This window comes from Crocodylus porosus, unplaced genomic scaffold (genome assembly GCF_001723895.1).
Source record: "Crocodylus porosus isolate Cpor-Errol unplaced genomic scaffold, CroPor_comp1, whole genome shotgun sequence".
Classification (NCBI taxonomy): Eukaryota; Metazoa; Chordata; order Crocodylia; family Crocodylidae; genus Crocodylus; species Crocodylus porosus.
In genome coordinates, this window is record NW_017728951.1 from 43,160,631 (window position 1) to 43,182,114 (window position 21,484).

General features: G+C 41.7%; 1 protein-coding gene across 3 annotated transcripts in view; it reads left to right on the plus strand.

Moving 5' to 3' along the window:
• Positions 1–12,682: 12,682 nt before the first annotated feature.
• Positions 12,683–21,484, plus strand: part of CUNH10orf11 (chromosome unknown C10orf11 homolog) — a 1,097,256-nt gene continuing 1,088,454 nt past the window's right edge. Inside the window, exons 1-2 of one of the 3 annotated variants that reach the window (XM_019555729.1) lie at positions 12,683–12,939; positions 18,748–18,848. In XM_019555729.1, the coding sequence (XP_019411274.1) occupies positions 12,748–12,939; positions 18,748–18,848 (293 nt within the window). In that variant the 5' untranslated portion in view covers positions 12,683–12,747. The remainder of the gene's footprint in view (positions 12,940–18,747; positions 18,849–21,484) is intronic. The other 2 variants (XM_019555728.1, XM_019555730.1) reach the window with 2 other exon arrangements.

Here is a 21,484-nt window from a genome sequence, read left to right on the forward strand (position 1 = left end):
GTGGTCTCCAAAGTGGAGTGCGCAAGACAATCCACTGGGGTGCAGGAAGAAAATATTAGAACTTCTATTTCTATTTATTTTTTATCTAAAAAAATTATAAATAAATAAATATACATATATTGGGGGTGCGTACTCAAAAATTTTTTACTGATAGGGGTGTGTGATCAAAAAAGTTTGGAGACCACTGCTATAGAGGACACAGTTGTGACACTTAACTAAAGGCTACTGAACATCCAAAATAAAAACCCAGCACTCTTTCCTGCTATGCAGGGGGTTGGACTCAATGATCTATGGAGGTCCCTTCCAACTCGAACATCTATGAATCTATGAAAAACACACAAATTGTATGACCTTTTACCGAGTGCTCTGATGCCTCAATGGTTAGCAGCAGGCCCTTGAAATTTGCCAGGGAAATAATCCTGGCATCTATTTTGCTGGCATTATGAACATCTATTTGGATTTGGCTGAATTATAAACTACTGAAAATTCTTATTTGCTATCAGTATTCAGCCACTCCAGTTTGGTTTTGGCAACATGCCAAACCCTTGCAAAAATTCATAGCATTATGTATTCCCCATTTCTGTATCTTCTTCTTTCTTGATCAAGTTGAGACTCCAGATAGGACACAGCTTGACTGAATCATCCCTTTCTACTCTGTGCTGTTGCCTATGGGAATGAGCGTTCCATTTGGAATAAGCAAGTCATGAATTCTAGATTCACTTCTTTTTCTGACAAGAGTTCATACTTCTGCATTCATCATCACCTTCAGCATTTGACGACCCCAAAAAAGGGATTTACATGATATGGGTCTAGAAAGAATTACCATAAAGATGTACCAATACTTACAGTATCAGCATAAGATTCCCAAAGTAACCTAGGAGACTTCATCTGCCAAGGACCTGCTCTGTGACCTTGCAAGCTACTCAGACTGTCTCTGCCTCAATTTCCCATTTGTAAAATGGAAGGAAGAGCATTATGCTTCTTCATGGGCAACTGTGAGATTAGAAACATCAGGAGCTCAGATACCATGCTAATCAGGGCCATAAAAGTACTGTGAGCATGAGAAATAACAGGGATCCTTTGAAGAAATATGATAATATAGTTAAAAGCTGTTTTATAATAATACAAAGAGGCAGCATTAAGTTGTAGGCAGTGTTAATTCTGACACTTAATTGTTAAGTTACTTGATCTTGCAACTTAAGTAATGTGTTTTACACCTATTTGTATATGTAATTACATGCCGGAAGAGAGAATGTGACTGTGGTAGTGGAAAGTTCCAATGGCATTCTGGGCTTTACCCTGCTTTTGCAGTAAAACTTTAATTAAATTAAATGGAAATAGAATTGGGTTGTTAGAGAAAGTACTAGAAGAAGCCATCTCAAGTTCTTTTAAAGCTTAGATTATTTTGTTTTTAAAACAACTATTTTACAATCTAATGCCTTACACAACTGGCAAAGATCTATAGTCTACATACAAGCTTACATGAAAATAAAGAAGTTTATAAAGTTAAGCACTCAAAAGAAGGCAGGGAATACAAAACTTAGTTGTCCATGCCATCAGAGATCTAGCTTGAAAAATGTGCAGTCTCATCTGACCTCATACACCATTTACTTATAATATGTCCATGCTGAAGCCACACTGGCATTGGAATAATAATAATAAAAACCTTGCAGGAGGTTTTAGAGATGGAGGCACTTGACCTAGAGTGCATTAAGTCGGGCTTAGATAGCCAATTTGTTTAGAAAAGTGATCATTAGTACAACTCCCTAATATCTGTGAGGTCTTCCCTCAGTATGATTTGGCTATTCTGAATTAACTGTAAATACAACATGAAATCCTTCTGTATTTCACATAGGTTTGTCAGTAGTGAACACCTGCAATTCATACTGAATACCATTTTCCTTATTTAGAGTGGATTAAAGGATGAATTAATTAGAAACGCTAAAGACAATCAGTTTAATTAATTAGAAAACACTGGAGACAAGATAATCTACCACCCTGTTGTGGGTGGAAAGGGTCAAAATCTCACTGAGATTCAAACTGCATAAAAATTAAAGTGTCCCAAAAGGGAAGAGTATCATGCAAGAAAGAATCATGTACTCCAGAAAAATGTAGAAAGTAAAGACAGGACCATGGACCAAAGGTGTCATATTCACACCAGTAGAGATTCATTATATGGGCTAGTGCTTGGATGGTGTATTACATATCCACATTACTTTTCATAGGCCATTTTCCCAGTTTGACATCAGATTTACCATAGAGTTTCAAAACATGCAGACATGATGTGCATTCAGTGTTTTGAAAAAGATTACACCATAGTAATCTTACTTCCGTGGTTACAAAAAACTCCCAGTTTGGATGTTCTTATATGTTCTATGTTCATAGAACTATATCACACTGTCACACCAATATTGTCCATACAGTAAGGTATATTGGTGTATTAGCTGAACATGTATACCATACTTTTCACACTGCTTAAATTTGTTTGTCAATGACTGGTTCACTGCTTGATAAGTGGGAACACTGGCAATAAGTTACAGACAGGGACAGAACAATTTACTTCAACCCAGTACAGATTGAGGGAGCTGTAGATAAGGTCATCATTATTCTACTGTTTCCTGTCTTCCTGCTCTTAAATAACATACTTTATTGTATCTTTATCTTGTTTCCATACTGTTTTTTCCCCTCTCCATTTCACAACAGTGATACTGAAGGCTGGTGATGCTATCCCAAGACAGACATTTGCGGTTATTATTTTGGACTTCAACCATCATCCAACCTCCTGCTTTTACTTAGAGTTAAAATCAACTGCAGATACAGCTTCCTGAATTCATATAACTAATATGAGTTTAGTTTCCTATGGCTCCAGCATTAAATAAGTCCACAGAGTCCTGCTCAAATTCTTTGGACTAAACTGGTTCTGGCTGCACTAAACATGACATAGGCCACCTGACTGGTGCAGAACTCTAGAAGAAAATAGATTGGGAAGAGAACAATGAAACTCTTCCTCAGTCATGATTAGGTGTGGCTTCTAACAAGACAAGTTGTATTGTAGTGGTAAATTTTTGGCTTCTAACAAGACAAGTTGTATTGTAGTGGTAAATTTTTGGTAGTGGTAAAGTTTCTGTGGGTTTTCTTAGCAGTATTTCTGGAGCTAATGCTAAGTTGTCAAAAACAAAACTTTTCACAGAAAAAGTTTGGTTTGATAAATTTCCCGTTTTTAAAATTCATTTTCAGTTTCAAGTGACTTTTTTATTTTGAAATTTAAATAATATAATTCTGTCCCCCCCCCACAAGTGGAATTGGAATAAAATATTTTGATCAATGGTATCTGAATTTTTTGTCTTCATTTTCAGTATCCTAAATCTTCATCCTGATTCAGGATGGAAGAATGTATTTACTCAAGTGTCATCCTTACAATCAGGGTTAGCTATGCAATGTACAGGTGTTCTTTCCTTGAGAGAAAAATTTTTACAAATCTTGAAAATTCTTGCAGGATGGGGAAAAAACTTTTATCTTCCTTCTATTCTACTGACTTCAAAGGAGCACTTCAGGTTTGCAGAGGATTTGGTCTAATAACTTTGTTGCATATAATTTGTTTGGCATTCCATTGAATTGCATTATTTTAGTGGTGAATGAAATTTGTTTTGTTTATACATACTACTGCTTTTATTTCAGTGTAATTGTCTGAAAAATGTCCCACAGCTCTGTTAGCATGTGAAGAGCATGGGGAAAAGAGTGCTTATCTGCGTCTGTCATATTTCTAGTACATCCATTCGTAGCAGTTCAGTGTTTTATAGATATTAACTTATTTTCAACTTGTAAAGCTCCCTGTCTGTTGTGGTCAATATAAAAATGTTGTAATTCTAATATTTATAGTTTCATAGTATCATAGTACTTAGGGTTGGAAGGGACCTAAACAGATCATCAGGTCTGACCCCTGCCCCGGGCAGGAATGGGTGCCAGGGTCATATCACCCCAGCCAAATATCTGTACAGCCTTCTCTTGAAGACCCCCAAGGTAGAAGAGAGCACCACCTCACTTGGGAGCTCATTCAAGAGCCTGGCAGCCCTGACTGTAAACTAATGTCTCTTGATGTCCAGCCTGAACCTTCTCTCTAACAATTTGTGGCCATTATTCCTAGTAACCCTGGGTTGTGCCCCTGGTGAGTTTGTAAACGGCCACCAGATCCCCTCTCAGCCTTCTCTTGTGGAGGCTGAATAGGTTCAAGCCCTTTAGCTTCTCTTCATATGGCCTGCCTTGCTGCCCCTTGACCATGCCCCTCCTCTGGACCCTCTCAATGTTAGCCATATGCCTCTTGAAGTGTGGTGCCCAGAACTGGATGCAGTACTCCAACTGTGGCCTGACCAATGCCATATAGAAGGGAAGGATCACCTCCCTGGACCTGCTTGTGATGCATCTGTAGACAAGGTGTGGTTAGCCTTACTGTTGCACTGGTGGCTCATGTTCATCCTGGAGTCAACAATGACTCCAAGATCCCTTTCTGCCACTGTATTGACAAGAATGGTGTTCCCCAGCCTATAGGTGTGTTGCTGGTTCCTTCTCCCTAGAAGCAGCACCCTGCAGTTGTCTGCATTTAATTCCATCCTATTCTCATCTGACCACCTCTGTAACCTGTCTAGATCTAGCTGGATTCTGTCCCTCCCCTCCAGCATGCCCACCTTGCCCCACAACTTGGTGTTGTCAGCGAATTTGGACAGCATGCATTCCACACCCACATCCAGATTGCTGATAAAGATGTTGAACAGTAGTACAGGCCCCAGGACTGAGCCCTGGGGGACTCTACTGCCCACATCCCTCCAGGTTGAAAATGACCCATCCACCACCACTCTCTGGGTGTGACCATCTAGCCAATTTGCCACCCATCTGACTGTGTAGGCATCAATGTTTTTTTAAGAGAATATGGTGGGAAACCATGTCAAAGGCCTTCTTAAAGTCCAGGAAGACAACAACCACACCGACACCCTCATCCAGGGACTATGTGACGTGATCATAAAAAGAAACCAGGTTAGTCAGGCAGGACCTGCCCTCAATGAACCCATGTTGGTTGCCCCTGAACATTACCTCCCTTGCTGGGCCCTTCCAGACGTGCTCCTTGATTTTCTCAAAGGTCTTCCCAAGGACCGAGGTAAGGCTGACTGGCCTATAGTTGCCAGGGTCCTCCTTTTTCCCCTTCTTGTAAATGAGGACCACATTGGCCCGTTTCCAATCCTCTGGTACCTGGCCAGTGCCCCATGGGCACTCATAGAGCCATGCCAGGGGCCCCGCTATGACCCCTGCCAATTCCCTCAGCACCCTTGGGTGAAGAGCATCTGGACCTACTGATTTAAACATGTCCAGCCCCTACAAAAGTTCCCTAACTAGGTCATCCTAGTTAGTGACTAGTGATGTTGGTGCCTCCTCTGGGCCCATCTGCAATTCTAGTGAGGGAGATGTCCTGGTCCCTGTTCAGGAATATGGAGGCAGAGAATTCGTTAAAAAGGTCAGTTTTTCCATTTCCTGGAATCACCAGATTGCCAAACCTACCCTGTAGGGGCCCCACGTTACCTGGTGCCTTCTTCTTACTTCCTATGTTTTTGAAAAAGGACTTTTTATTATCCTTAATTCTGGTTGCTAGCCCCAGCTCCATCTCTGCCTTGGCCTTCCTAACAGCTTTCCTGCAGTCCTGAGCAACGGAGGTGTAATCCTCCTTGGTGATAGCCCCATGCTTCCACTGTTTGTATACCTCCTTTTTTGCCCTCAGGCATCCCTGCATGCCTTTGCCAAGCTATAGGGGTTTCTTAGCACTCCTGCCCCGCTTGATGCTCATTAGGACTGAACCCTTTGAGCTCGGAGGATTGTCTCCTTGAGGAACAACCACCTGTCTTGGACTTCCATCTCACTGAGGCTCCAAGACCCCAATGCCACTTTTACTAATCTACTTAGTTCACTGAAGTTGGTCCTCCTGAAGTTGAGGACCTCTGCCTTGCTGCTTGCTTTTACCACCCTGCGCTGGATAGCAAATTCCAGCAGGTGATGATCACTGTCACCCAGGTGGTCAAGTACCCCTTACCAGGTCGTCACCTGTGGCAAGGACCAAGTCCAGCAAGGCATTTCCCTTGGTAGGACTATGCACCTCTTGGGTTAGATGGAGGTCCTGTATCCCACCTAGGAACCTAAGTGAGTGATCGGACCTGGCTGACTGCTCATCCCAGCAGATGTCTGGGTAGTTTAGGTCACCCATGACAACCACAACCCTTGACTTTACAGCCTTTGTGAGCTGATCTGAGAATTTCAGGTCCAGCTTGTCCCCCTGGTGAGGTGGTCTGTGGTAGACTCCCACTATCAAGTCCCTTTTCCCACACCCCCCTTGCATTCTTGCCCAGAGCACCTCATTTTGCCCCTCCTCTGACCCCATCCTGATCACTGAGGACGTGTATTGCTCTTTGATGTATAGTGCTACACCTCCCCCTCTTTTCCCTGCTCTGTCTTGCCTGTACAGCCTGTATCCCTGGATGTCCACTGCCCAGTCACAGGTAGAATCCCACCAGGTTTCCATGAGCTCCACTAAGTCTGGGTTTTTGCTAGTTAGCAGGAGGGAGAGTTCCTTCTGCTTATTCACCATGCTTTGAGCATTTGTGTAGAGGCATTTGAGGCCTCCTGTAGGTGCGCATGCCACCCCTTGTTCCTAAGCCTGCCCTGGCCCCTGTCACTTACCTGGGTACTACCTGTGTGCGTCACCTGGCTTGATGGTGAAGTGTCCTTGTGTTATAAAAGCCTAAGTCTCTGTTTGTCTGTTTGTAATGCTTTATGCGCACTCTGATTGGCTGACAGAAACAGCCAATCAGCGTGCTCCAAGTGTGGAGGGAGCGCCACCATGACTCTGAAGCCATGCCAAGGACCAGACAGAGGGTGAACAGCAAGAGGCAGAACAGCAGCAGCATGGGGCATTAAGTGATAGCACTCCACACCAGCCCTCTGTCACCGCCACATCATTCTTGATGGGCTTTTGGCTAGTAATTTAATATAACTCTAAACAAATACATTTCAGTAAAAGTACATTTTGCTTTTGTCTACTAACTTGTCTGGAGATTGTTAACATTGAGTAATATTGAGATTTTTAAGTCAAATCCAAGACTTGGGGAAAATTATTCTTTGAGTGATTCACAGTGACTGAAGCAGCACCTTCTAATTTTCATCATTATTCAGGATGGAAAAAAATGTGTAAATCTTGAAAATGTTTGCAGGATGGAAAAACCATTCCTCTCTCAGCTGCATTCAATGGGGCAATTCATGTTTATAGAAACAAAGGATTGGGTCTAATAACTCCTATGCATATCATTTGTCTTCTAAGTGTCTAAGAGGATTTAAAGTCCAACCATTTATTCTACATATCCTAGTTAAATACAGAAGCTCTATATCATTCTCCCATTTGACCCTAGGCATTGTTTTACATGTGCCAGAACGAGCTATTTTGGAACAAACAATACATTTTGCTTATTTTCTTCAAAGTTCATAATAATAATGTTTTTGTTATCTTTAAAGCTCTCTAACCTGGAGGTCTTTATGTAGTATACCGAAAGTAGACGAGAAAAAAAGAAATTTAAAATGCCAACAAGGCCCCATTGCTATATAAACTACTTAAACTCAGAGAAACAATCCTAACAGTGTTACCTATTGAGCTACTTCCTAGATATCAACAAAAATACACCCGAAAGGTAATTGGATCACATGAGTAAGTCCAGGATCAGGTCTCAGAGTAAGAAAACATTTTAGGTTAGTCTGAAAGGATGAATATGAGGAAGTTTGGAGTGTGTGACTAGGGACAATAGGCTCTAGTATTTCTTTCATTTCTTCTACAGCAGTCTCAATAGCTAAGAAAAGGTTTTTGTGTTTTAGTTACAAAGGATGAATCTATGAAATGATATATGAACAGCACAATTTAATGACAACCATGGTGTGTTTCAAATGAGTGATGAGGTTGCAACTTTGTTATAAGAAACTTCTTAAAGAGAAAATTTAATTCAGAGCATAGTAAGGTTTTGAAGTCAAACAAAAATTAGGAAGTGCTAGAATGTAGGTTACCCACATAATATTAATTCTAACCCCTTCTGTGTTCACATGTGGTACAGACTTTCATTTCACAATCCCATGTTGTAGGTTCCACAGGATCCCTCCTGTATTCCATAGAGAGGCAGTCGCACTTGTCAGTATTCTGCAGTTTTGAAAATTAGGCCCAGGCCCACTCAGAAGCTAAGGAATATAACATTAGGATACTGCTCTGAAAAGCCAAGTATAAGCACCTCACACTTTATGAATACTTGTACCTAGAAAAATCTGGCATCTTTAGGAGTAGAACTTAGGTCTTTCAATGTCTGGGATACTAGCGTAAGAAGAGTTCATCTTTTTTCTTTATTCTTTTTTTCCATTGTGCACAGGACTTGAATTTGTGATCTTCATCCTTGCTGGATAATAAGATAGGCAATGTCCATATAATAAAAGTTGTGCTAGTTTAAAAGAAAACAATGTGGTCCCTGTTTTCAAGAAGGGGAGGAAGGAGGACCCGGGTAATTATAAGCTGGTTAGCCTCACCTCTATTTTTGGCAAGACCTTAGAAAAAATCATTAAGGATCACATTTGTGGGGGGCCAGCAGGCAATACAATGCTAAGGGGCAACCAGGATAGGTGTATAGCAGGCAGATCCTTCCTGACTAACCTGGTCTCTTTTTATGACCAGGTTACAAAGTGCTTAGATGCAGGAGTAGAGGTAGATGTCATTTACTTGGATTTTAAAAAGACCTTTGACACGGTGTCACACTCAATTCTTACAAGTCAGCTGGTAGCTGTGATGTGGACTTTTTCAGAGTCAGGTGGGTGGAAAACTGGCTCATAGGACGCACCCGGAGAGTGGGGGTGGATGGGTCGATTTTACTTGGAGAGATGTGGCCAGTGGTGTCCCCCAAGGCTCAGTCCTTGGACCAGTACTGTTCAATGTCTTCATCAGCAATCTGGATGAGGGTGTAGAAAGCACTCTGTCCAAATTCGCAGACGACACCAAACTATGGGGTATAGTAAACACACTAGAGGGTGATAGGATGCAATTTAACAAAGATAAGTGCAAACTGCTGCACCTGAGGAGAAAAAAAAATCACCAATACACCTATAGACTGGAAAGTACCATTCTATGTAGCACGACTGTGGAAAGGGATCTCTGAGTCATAGCCAACGCAAAAATGAACACGAGTCACCAATGTGATGAGGTTATAAGTAAGGCTAACCGTGATATACCTGATAATAAGCCTTACTTATTAGCAGTTGTATAACAAGCAGGTTTAGGGAGGTGATTCTTCCCCTCTAGGCAGCATTGGTGAGGCTGCAAATGAAGTACTGCATCCAGTTTTCGGTGCCACACTTCAAGAGGGATGTGGATAACCTAAAAAGGGTTCAGAGGAAGGTTACTCATATGGTTGAGGGCCTGCAGGTAAGATCCTATGAAGACAGACTGAGGAACCTGAATCTCTTCAGCCTCTGCAAGAGAAGGCTGAGAGGTGATCTTGTGGCTGTTTACAAACTTTTCAGGGGAGGAGGGAGGTCAGCAGGGAATAGGGGATGCTCTGTTTACCAGGGCACGCCCTGGGATTACTGAAGACAAAGGCCATAAACTGAAGAGTAGATTTAGATGGGAAATCAGGATGAAATTCTTTACGGTGAGGGTTGTCAAAATATGGAATGGACTTCCAAGGGAGGTGGTGCTTTCTCCTACCTTGGAGGTGTTCAAGAGGAGGTTAGACAAGCACTCGGCTGGGGTTGCTTGACCCTAGCCCTCTTTCCTGCCCAGAGCAGGGGGTTGGACTTGATGATCTAATAGCTCCCTTCCGACCCTAGAAATCTATGAAGGCAAATTTTGGGCCAGATGCACTGAAGCCAGTCTGACATACTTAAATTGTTTTGGCTTGCACTTGTAAATTGTAAGTGCAGATAAACCAGTTTCAGTGAGGATTAAATCGGACTAAATGCATCTAGTTTATGGAATTGTACAAGTAACTTTTCCCATTAAGACAAGGCCTTGGTGAGTAGTATGAATTAAGGCGGTGTGAAATTTCACCAGCAGTTTCATTTCAATGCTGTTTCAATTCGTTTTGAGCTTGAAACAGCAAAATTGAAACAAAACAGAGCTTTGAAAGAGCCTTGAAACGAGGCAAGTCGAAACGTTTTAAAATTGTTTTAACTTTTTGAGTTTCGAAGCTCAAGCTGGGCTTGCCTGTAGGAAAACAGGAACTAAAGTAAGGAGATGGAGGGGGAAGAGAGGGTGGGGGGAAGGACTGCTTTCATTATTGACTGTGTAGCTGGCCAGTGACTGTCATCCTTCCCTGAGGTCTCTTCCAATCCCAGTGTTCTGGGGGTGGGATGGAAAAATTGCAGAAAAGGCAGCATTGTTTCAACTGCCCTGCTTTCTGCCTTGGTGTCAGTTGACTGAGGGTGCACCAAACACAGACACACACACACAGACACAGTGTCACCCACCCATGTCATGAGTTTTGCTTGTCAGCAGCCAGAGGAGCAGGGCCCCAGAACCCAGAAGCCCCTGTACCTATCTCCTTGAAAGCTGGCAGACTTTGTGGCCTTGACAGGGGCTAGCAGGCCTCCAGTTTTCACCCTGCTGCACCTTAACTCACAGTGTCACCCATGTCATGAGTTTTGCTTGTTTGCAGGTTGAGGTGCAGTTTCCCCCAAACCCCTGCACCTATCTCCTTGAAACTTGGCAGGCTTCGTTACCTCAGCAGGGGCTAGCAAGTGTGCAGTTTTGACCCCACTGTGGCTTAACACATACACGTGACATGAGTTTTTTGCTTTCAAGACTTTGGGGGCAGTTTCCCTGAAACCCCTGCACCTATCTCCTTGACACTTGGCAGACTTCGTGTCCTCAGAAGGGGCTATCATTCCTGCAAGGTTAATCCAAATCGGTCCAGAGATGACAAAGTTATAGGCTGTTTTGAGCTTCCCCCTTAAAGCCTATGGGTGAAATGCTGAAACAGCGTTGAAACGTTTCAATGGAACGAAATGGAACAGTAGTTTCGTATCGAAACTAAATTTGAAATGAAATGCTGGAACGCAAGTCGACGGAACGGTGCCATGTCGCACAGCCCTAGTAGGAATATTTACAGTGTAATGTACCGTGTACTATGCAATGCAAGTCAGAATGAAAGAATTAAACTATTTACTATCTACGTTACTTTATAAACTCTTCAACCCACACATCTTTTCTGTCACGCACATCTGTAATGTGATGTATAGTAGTCTATATATAATACAGAAAATAACGAGCCCAATTTGGCTTATGTACACAAATGTAAAGTTAAAATAACTATTGGGGTTTTTTTTTACAAAATTTACATATAGAAATTAACAGAATTTGACCCATTAGAAACAGGGATACAAATAATAGCAAGGGACCATCTTGCATCAACTGAATTTAATGAGGAAGACATATTTTTTACTAACAGACAGAATCTTCCCCTGAGAGAGAAAGATACATACAGCAAGGAGAGAACCTAGGCTGTTTATTTGTTTTCACTTATAGCTGTTATAGTAGTAGTTCTTCTTGACATGTTGTTTGCTGACTTTGTAGCATCCTATTAATAAATTAAGGCACTGTTTGCTTTAAGTGTGAACTAGCAAACAGATCTTGATGGAGAACTTTTCATTTAGTGCAGGGGTTCACACATCTTTCACCTGGTTACTCGATTTCCAGCTTCAAGCCCTGTCTGCTCCTGAATTTTGGTTGGGTTTATCTTTCCGCTTGTAAACATCACAACGCCTAGCTTGGGAACCACTGATTTAGTAGAAGGAGCTAAATGTAGAAATGCTTGTTTACAGCCTTGAATATCCCGATTCTTCCCCATCTTGAATCTTAGCTAACCAATTACCTCTTTGCAGAAGGATGGTGTTATTATTTCAGATTAATAGGATGCCTCAGAGTCAGCAAACATACCAGCTTGGCAAAACACCTGAAGGAAAGATGTATGGTTTCCTGCTTAGGGGGCTGGTTAAGAGCTAGTTTGGTCCCCTGGTACCAATGAGCAAAGCCTAAACACTGCCCTAAATGGAGAGTAGCAGGAAAGCTCCAAAAGGTGGCTCTGGCCTGGAGGGTCAGGAGAGTGCCAGGCTCCCTCAGCCCTGACATGCAACAGATGCTAGGTGGTGGGGGAGGACGGCACTGCCTTTCCCTCAGTCTGGCATTTCACTTGAAACTAGCCTGGAACGGGTCAGCCCTGATTTTCCTGGGAAAGTTGTGGAGCCCGCTGAAAAGTGGCTTGCTGAGCCTCCCGCGGCACGTTCAGCCGGGGTCTCTGGCGACATGCAAAAGCCTCCAGCAAGCTTCTCTGAGCCATGTCCCCGCGCCCCCTAGACGCGGGGCAGTTGCTGTAGCGCACGGGGGATGATGTTTCAGCACTTCTCCAGCAAAGCCAGATTTACACTCAAGGTAGTGTAAACCCTCCGCCCTGAGCGTGGGCAGCCTCACCCGCCCTCCCCACCCCACTCCCCGGGGGCAGCGGGGCTTCTCCAGCGCCGGCAGACGTCGAGGCGGCAGGGCAGGAGCTCCCCGGCGCCCGCGCCCTCTCCCCGGGCGGGGGCGGGGGCGGGGCGCGCACGAGGCTGCGGCTTTCCAGGGCTCGCGCTTCCGCCCGCGGTCAGCTGACTGCCGCGAGGAAGCGGCCGCGGCTGAGGCCTCCGTAGAGGCTGTGAATGAAAGGCACCTCCAAAGCACGTCCCCACTGCCTGCCCCAAGCCCTGCAGCTAGCTAGCCCGTCCCGTACCCGCGCCCTTCCTGCTTGCAGCTGGCGTGGTGGCAGCGATGGCAGGGGCCGTGGTAAACGGAGCTCAAGTAAGTGCCTGTGTCCGGCGCTCTGCAAAGCAGCAGCAGCACCAGCACGTCTGGTGGGTCTTTCTCGCCCCCTTTCTCTTTTGCAACACGTCTGTCTCCTGCTCTGTCCCCTCAGGGCATATGTATTCCTACCTGGCGGAAGCACCTTGCCTGGAATTTGCCCCCGACCCCCCAAAGGAGCCTCATCTCTTGATTTCTGCAGCCCCTCTTCACCTCGCACCACTCTTTAGCTTTTTAATAAAGATTTTCTTGTTGCTGAGCGAATGGTCCCCTCCTTCTGCCTTGACCGGCTTCCTTTGCTTTGCTCTGCCTGTGTCTGCGGGCTCCCCTCAGCGACTTGCAGCCCCAGGCACTTTCCTTCTCCCCCTGCTCCTGGGCAGCTCGGCCCCGAAGGCAATAGGAAGCTGGGAGGGGAAGTATGCTTGGAAGATGAACGTGCCTGTAGCCCCCAGAGGGTAATTTGTAACTGTTTTGAGTCCTTGTAGGCAATAATGCTTTGCTTGGGGGAAGGGAATGGCCCTTGCTCTAGGGAAAAAGGAAACCCAAACCCCATTGCTTCAGTCGCTTCTTTGGCTGGGCATTATATCGTTCTGGGATGTATCAGAGCTTTTCTTAGCAGAAACACTCTGAGCAGAGTTGCTATCTCTGTTGGAGACACTGGATGCTGGTCCCAGAGGTGCTTATTTCTTTTATTTCTGCTCAGGCTCAAAAGAGCTACAAATTCCCACTGATATTTTTTTTTTTAATTGTTGCACTTCCCCAATTAATACGTTTTGCATTTGATTTCTATTGGAAGCACTAGGCATATGCTGCAAATTGAGAGGTGGATGTTGTTTGTCTGTTTGCATTAAACAGTTTTACTGTTTGCTTGGGGGGGAGAAAGAAGTTTCCCTCCGTCCCTCACGTGCTGCTCTTGTGAAATGAAGACAGTGAATTGCTGCCTTTCAAATGGTTTTTCTGGCCACTTCTCCATACAGTGAAATAGTCTTCTAAAACATGATGAGTAACCATTTTAGGGTAGCTGTATGCTGTGCTGGCCCCTTCCTTGCTCTCAGGCTGAAGGCAGTTCTGTATCTGTAGTGCCATTCCCATGCTTCACTACTTTCTTCACAAATGTTGTTGTGTGGCCCAAGACGACAGAAAGGAAACACATAAGTGCTGCTGAGCATGCCTCAGATCTTTGATGCTGAAGTCATTTCAAACCTCCCTTTTCTGTGCTCTTTGTCAAGCTTTGAACAGGATATTGCCTGGATAGCTTGGGGGTTTGGAATGAGTTTGTGTGGAGCTTTCCATCCAAGAGACAAGCGTGTTAATAATTAGGTTGTGGATTCACATTCTACCAAGTTGATGGTGGCTGAATATTATTGTCTGATGTTACTGGGGCCTCCTGAAGTGAATTGTCCTTGTTCCTAATAGAAGGAGGCCTTTTTTTGTTGTTGTTGCTTTGTTTCCATTGCTGTAATGAAATGACTCCTAACTCACACCTCTGCTGAGATGAGTACCTGTTTCTTAGCTTGTGTCACTAGTTTTACTTTAACTAAGTTCTCAGAGGCTAAGGCAATTGATGCCAGGTGAGAATCTGTCCCTTATGTCTATATCTCAACAACCAAACCAAACCAAACCAAAACAAAAACCCCACAGCCATTCCTATGTGCCTGAAATAGATAGGTTCCTGTTGATTATGCTGAGAAGACTGAGTAACATAGATTTTTGAAGAGGTTAAATCTCACTGAAGAGCTGTGGATAAAAGGAGAAGGCTTGAACTGTTATTACCTATTGTATATACTATCTTACAAGTAGATACAGGACTTCACTTCCATGACTTTTTATAAATATTAATTTTAAAGACTGATTGAAAACGAGGGGGAAGAGGAACAGACTAAAATTAATTATGGTTATTTCTAGGAAAGGAACTAATTACTTTTCATTATATAATATTCTGCTTTTGCTTAGAGTGGAGACTTTTTAAAGGCATAAAGGGCAGGAAGGAACCCTGTTCCTGTTACTCCTTTATAGGACTTAAACACCCAAGTTTCCCATCTGTCTTTACAAATCTTCACTTCAGAATCAGTTTCGCTACTGTTGGACCCCTAGCTTTATTTTAAGAACAGAAACAAAACCTTTTTCCCCCCTCACAAGCTGATATTTATTTAAAAATGCTGGACTGACGCACCGTGAGTGCTACTCTAAAATAATCATGGCTTGTATGGAGCCTAGCAATAGCTGGTTGTGAGAACAATTAACTAACTATGTAGCTGCCGTAGGAAATGGTTGCTGTGGTTGCTGTGGCGTGTTATAGCGTTGCTTGTAAGAGTCTTCCTTTGCCAGAGGCTGAATTTATCCCTTCTGAAGTCCAGTGGGTTCTTAATGTGGCCATGTGTCTTGTGGTTTGAAGCTTGCTGAGTCTGTAATTGGGCGTGCAAAATGTATTGTATCAAAATTTCTTAAATATCCCACTTTGGGAACATGCCTTATGAAATTAATGATGCTGCATTGTGAATAGTGTTGCTACTTAAAACAAAAGAGGTAGATGTGGATTTGGCTAATGTCAAAAACTTCTGTTTCAAGGAATATCAGTTTTTTCTGGTTTTACTAATAGCTACAGTGGTGTGAAATGTTCATCAGATACACTTTATTTCAGGCTTACTAGAATTGGTCCAGGTCTTTTCAGAAGTTCATGTCATTTCATGTATAGCATCTAACATGTGCCAGAGGGCAACTGCTAGTGGTTACTATCAGGCTGGATGGGGCTTGTAGAAAATGGATATCTCTGTTTCTGCTTATAAGTCCTGTGTGTACTCCACTCCCCCTTGCTCTTGTTGAGCTTTGATAATCATACCTGTGTAACTGTCCTATTGACTAGGAAAAAACACTGAGGAATAAGTTGTGTTCATAGGGGTGTTCTTCTCTACCTAGGTATTGCAGTGGTGTCTGGAAACAATCACATTTTGGTTCCGGTGGCCTATGGAGGAGTTTAGGCTCAGGAGTTGTGGGCTGCTGAAGGGGCCAGCTCTTAAAGGCTGATACTTGCTCCGAAGGAAGTCACAGTAGTTGAAAATGGTACTTTATATGCTTTTATAGTGTTAATTTGCATTGAGTTGGAAGTGTGTGTGTTGGGCTTGTTTAAGTTCACACTTTGCCCATAGTAGATTGACATTAAATATAGGAGATGCATAAATAAGCTTTCAAGAGTTTGAGATAATGTCATCAGATGCTGTGATGAATGATGCATCCGATGAAGTGACCTTGGATTCAAGAGTATCTGCAAGGATACACAATCCCAGCTTTCACTGAGGGCTATTTGCAAGGCAATGGAGGGCTGCCATTAATGGGTTTCACTCTAATGGATGCAAGCCTTCAGCATTTTTGCAGGCATGTAAGCACCCACAGAGGCCTAGCATGTAACTACCCACAGAGAGTAATGAATTGCCCTATAGGACTTGCTATTCTGCTTTTCAAATAATTTTTCATTTAACTGGATAGTTTAATGAAGAATTTTATTGGGACAGTGGGATTGCCCTGGTGGGCCATATGTTGTATACCTGTCCTGTAAGGGCAGGTCCATGTCTTCTTCATAATGTGCCAGGGAGTACCCCCATGAAGAACAGGATGCATGTTCTGAATGTTCTGTACCCCAAAGTAGATGTCCTGTAGCCATGTTAATAAGGCACAAGCATGGGAACAAGTAAAGCTGAATCAGCATGCTTATTGGTGCATGTCCAGCACTGCACTGAGGTAGCTACATTACATGTATAATGGGGTGGGCAGGTAGTGCCTCACTGTGGTATTTCCTGGAGCAGTACAGAGATGCTCTGAATTTACCATGCGTTTCACCCCAGAAATGGTTACTTTTCAGTGGTGGATTGAGTGATTAATGTATTTGTGTGCATCGTGTAAAGTGCTCTCTAGTCCATGGGGATGAAAACCATTATACAAGTAAGATGTATACTTGGAAAATGATATTGATTTTTTTTAAAAGAAGGTTTCCACTATTTCCAAGTCATTAGGATGTCAGCTATCCAACAAAAATTCTTTTCCTCTTCCTCGTAGTTGTGAAAGGTAAGCGTGTTCATTGGAAGCAGAATTTATTGGAAGAGCTGTGATGAAAGATGCCTCTTGGGAAGAAATTGCTGGACTGAACTTTGAACACCCTGTTTTTCATCTTGTGTATTCAAAGGGGAAAAAAATATCTTACTGTAGTCAGCTTTCTCTTTCTTAGTGGAAGTTACTGAACAAGAATGAATGAATGGGGGTGCAATTTTATATTATCTGATTGCCATCACTTTAAGAATGGATGAGACAAGGGGATGATTTGTGAAGGTGAGGAATACAATGGCAAGTTCTCTTGTAGGGTAGCTCATGTTTTGGAGCACATGAAATATTCTGAAAACAGAACCTGAATGACTTCTTTGTTTGTTCCTTATCTGAATTTTGGATACACAGGCATTTTATAGGCTAGTAATAAAGTGGACTCAAACTTTTCTTGCTCAATATTAAAAATAGTGATATGCACCTAAGTAATAAGTTGTCAGTAAGGATAATTGCTGCACTGAAACAGTTGGCTTTTATATTTTTCATAATTGTATTGATTTTTTTTTTTTTTTTTAGTGTTTTTTTCAGGCTCACCTCGGTGCAAATAGTTTACTGGAGAAATGAGCTGGAATAGATGTAGAATTCATTACAGCTTTTATTTCTCAGTCCTGACCTTAATTTCAGTGGAGATTCCTGGAAGACTCAAAACATGAATTGCAGTTTTTTAGTGTGTAGTAGAATAGATGAATGTCACTCTTGTGGAGCTATCTACCATTTCAACATGGCTGAGAGAAAAATCCTAATACATATTAAAACATTAAAAACTTCCAAAAGGATAGAGGTTATGTAAACTCTGAACTGGAGGCTGGGAATTGAAAGTTGTGAAATTTTTCTGATGTGGTCATACAAAAATGCTTGTTTCCTTAATGCCCATGGATGTTTTTGCTCAAAACTTTCTGCTCTATCTCTGTTATGTGGAAAGAGATAATACCAATCTCAACAGATGTTACAAGGACTCATTGTTTGTAGACTATTTTGAAAGGATCTCACCTGAACTTTCAGAAGTGACTTTAAAACCTTGAATTTGGGAGCAACCTGGCACTTGACTTCCAGGCAACTCCAATGCCTGTCTTTCACCTGAAACTGGTAGTTTTTGAAAATGGCCCATTTTAGGGTATCTTAAAGTAGGCATCAAAAATCACTATTTGCTTTTGAAAATGTAGGCCAAAATATTTCCAGTAGTGCTGATTGTTTAATGTTAAGTTACTGCATTCATAGTCATTTGAATAAAAATATTTTCATTTGAAGTCAGAAAATCCCAATCCTATATACATGAGGCTATGAATGTGATAAATCAGGGGTGTCAGTCATCCAAGCCATTGGTTCAATTTTTCCTGCAGGGCTCCAGGAGGGGTGGGAATTATAGGGGTGGGGCCCACTGCAGGATTCTGGTGTATGGATCTCCTATGGGAGGCATTGGAGGGGTAAGTGGTGGGTGTATTAATCCCAGTGGTTCAGTAATTCCTGGCCAATAACACTTCTGCTGCCTACCTCGCTGCTGAAGGTAGGTCTAGATCCCATGTGCAAGGTTCCTTACTATCTGGCTGGCAAGGAGCCCCTCAGTCTGAATCTGACCAAGGGAGCTTGGCACCCGTGCAATAAATAACTATTAAGAGAAATAAGAGACTGATAATTCCATACCATTGAAGCTTATGTGGCTTGAAAGGGTGAAGTGAAAGTTACTATGTTGTTTGCATTGCCATCGGATAAGTAAGTAAGAAGCTGTATGAAAGCTGCCAATTATCCTTTTTGGCTTATTCAATTCTCAGGTATCTTTTATTGGCCAAGACTGTGAAGAAATTCCGGAATTTATAGGAAGAGAATATGGGCATATGGCAAAAAGACTAGACCTTAGTTTCAACTTGCTAAGGTATGTGGTAAAAAATGTGTTTGTAAGTACAATATGGTATAGTATGAGTAGTATATTTGTATGATCTCCAAAAGAGAACTATTTTAACATGTTGTATGCTGGGTTAGGGTAAAATTATGTCAAGACCTGTTAACTGTTATCAAATTATATGTTGCCACTGTTTAAGAATTCATGCATCTTCTGCATTCAAGGAGCATTCAAAATGCATTTTATGTGGAAGGTTTGTCTGCTGTTCAGCTTTGGATGCATTTGGAAGAATAACAAACAGGTGAGTCTCAAAAACCTTTTGACATCAATCTAGATAATAGTTTTATTAGCTCCTTGCTGAAAAAGAAGAAAAATGTATCCATGGAGAAAAATTCCACAGAGAATGAGTTCAGGAATGTTTCATCCTGAGCCACGTTACAGGTAAGTTTTGTGTTTCTCAGCTCATTCTCCTTTAACTTTGTGGAATACTGTCTTTTGAAATGGGTAAGTGATATACTATCTGATTAATTCATTTTAGGCAGTGGGACTTGAGCTATTAAAACTATCCTTATGAAGAGATCCTAAAGTAATTTTAAAACTGTCATTTTATTTTAATGTGTAGAATTCATAGGGCTTTTGATAGGACATGATTGCTTTTAAACTACAGAGAATTTTACAGTAGTTTTGCTAGAACTCTACCTAATTCATTCCTTATTAAGTATTTTTATTCGGCTTTTGCATAAGGGTATATCTTTGTATTGTTGAATTTTTCAGTTTAATTGAAGGAGAAACATCTTTGTATGCTAAAGAAGTCTCTTCCATAGTTTTCAGAGAAGACTGTCATCTTGTTTCCATTGACTTCAGCAGGAGTAGGCCTTAAATATATTTGTAAAAATGAACAGTTCAAAGTAACTTGTTAGAATCTTGTTTTTCTAAGGTAAGTTTAAAACCAGCATTCTCTGATCCATTGTAAACTTTGAAGGCCAGGTTCTGATATTGAATATGTAAGAGATAGCAAAACAGAATGGGTAATAAATACTTTGAATTGTAACTACTGTTGACTCGTAAATTTGTAGCATGCTACTGACTCTGAGGAGGACATTGTTCAGCCACATCATGGGCAGAAATCAGTGCTTCTCTGACAGGGTGATATGCAATTTCAGTAGCTTCTCTTCAAAATGTTCTTAAAGGTGTATGTGTTTGTGGGCTTTTTAAAAATGTGAATGCATCTGCTTTAAGAAGAACTATTTATATGTTTGAACTTTATAGTAATAGGGGATCCTGAGAAGGTTCTTTTTTAATTATGTCTGATTTGAAAAGTAATACTTTTGAAATGTTTTAAGTAGTTGAGAATAAACTGAATAGTGCTCTGCTTTCAATCTTACCTTAAAAATGTAGTGTGTGTGTGTGTGTGTGTGTGTGTAAACAAACAAAAACCTCTGAACACACTGTCACTTGAATTTTTGCTCCTTCCTAGGCGGGAGACTGTTTTAGGCAGGAGGGAGTAAACAGATGGTAGGATGCTTTATGAAGAAAATGTCAGATATCTGTACTGATTAGAGTAACTTATGTCATTTGACATGGGCCAGTAATATTGTTTGCTTTTTTGCAGTGGATAGAATGAAAGTGGACTAGTTAACTGTCTTCAAGGGGAAAAATCAGCTCAGGATGAGAAAGATAGTTGTAACTTGTTATAATTAAAACTAAGGACAGAAATGACAAGAGAAAGGATAAGGTTCCCTTGTTGCTTGTTTGAGCCATGGTAGAAATACAGTTCACATGCTGATATATCATATATCAAGTGTCCATGGTATTACTGTACATTGAAACCCTTGTATACTAGTGGTTATAGTATGAGACAAGAAAATATGTTCATAGCATTTCCTAGGCTTAAGTGAGTGTGTATTTAGTAGGGGTGTCATGGGGCAGTGGTTGAAATAGTTTTCAGCAGGGAAATATTTGTCATCCTCCTTGGACAAATGCCACTTGTGTTAAAACCTGACATTACTGTAGTGCAGAATTTTATGCTTCATGATAGCAAACATATTAGTTACTGCAAGAAGCTTGTTTTGTCTCTTAACCATTTTTGTGGAAGGAATGCAAGTTTCAAAAAGACTGTTGCTTGGTAGGGAGGATTAGGCTCGTTAGAAAAATTGGCCAGTAGATAGTTGTATAGAAAGGTATTGCTTCTGGTCAGGGGTTGAGAAGATTTCTGCATTGTGTTAACAATTTAATTTTATTTCTGTCTTTTATAATACAGCACTTCAGTGTTGTGTAGGCAAGCCTTTTTTTTCTATATACAAGTGTTTACATCAACAGTTCTAAGATCTCATTGGTCAAAACATGGATCTTAATCACATTAAAAGGAAGAAGGGGAATATTGATTGCATAGGTGGATAATATCCAAATGCTTGCATTTGGGGCATAAGCATTGTAGAATGGGGGAAATGGGAAAGAAATTTCAGTGATTAACAACAAGCAATCAAAATTAGCTGAGTTTAACTAAACTCATAAATGAAATGGATAACGTGTACTTTTAATGGTCCCATCCTACCTTAATTGATGTGAACAAAAGGTAGTCAGACCTAACTTTCAGAAGTGCAGAGCATCTCCCATCCCAGGTGGTACCAGTGAGAAGCTGTAGATGGTTCATGTTCTTGACAACAAGG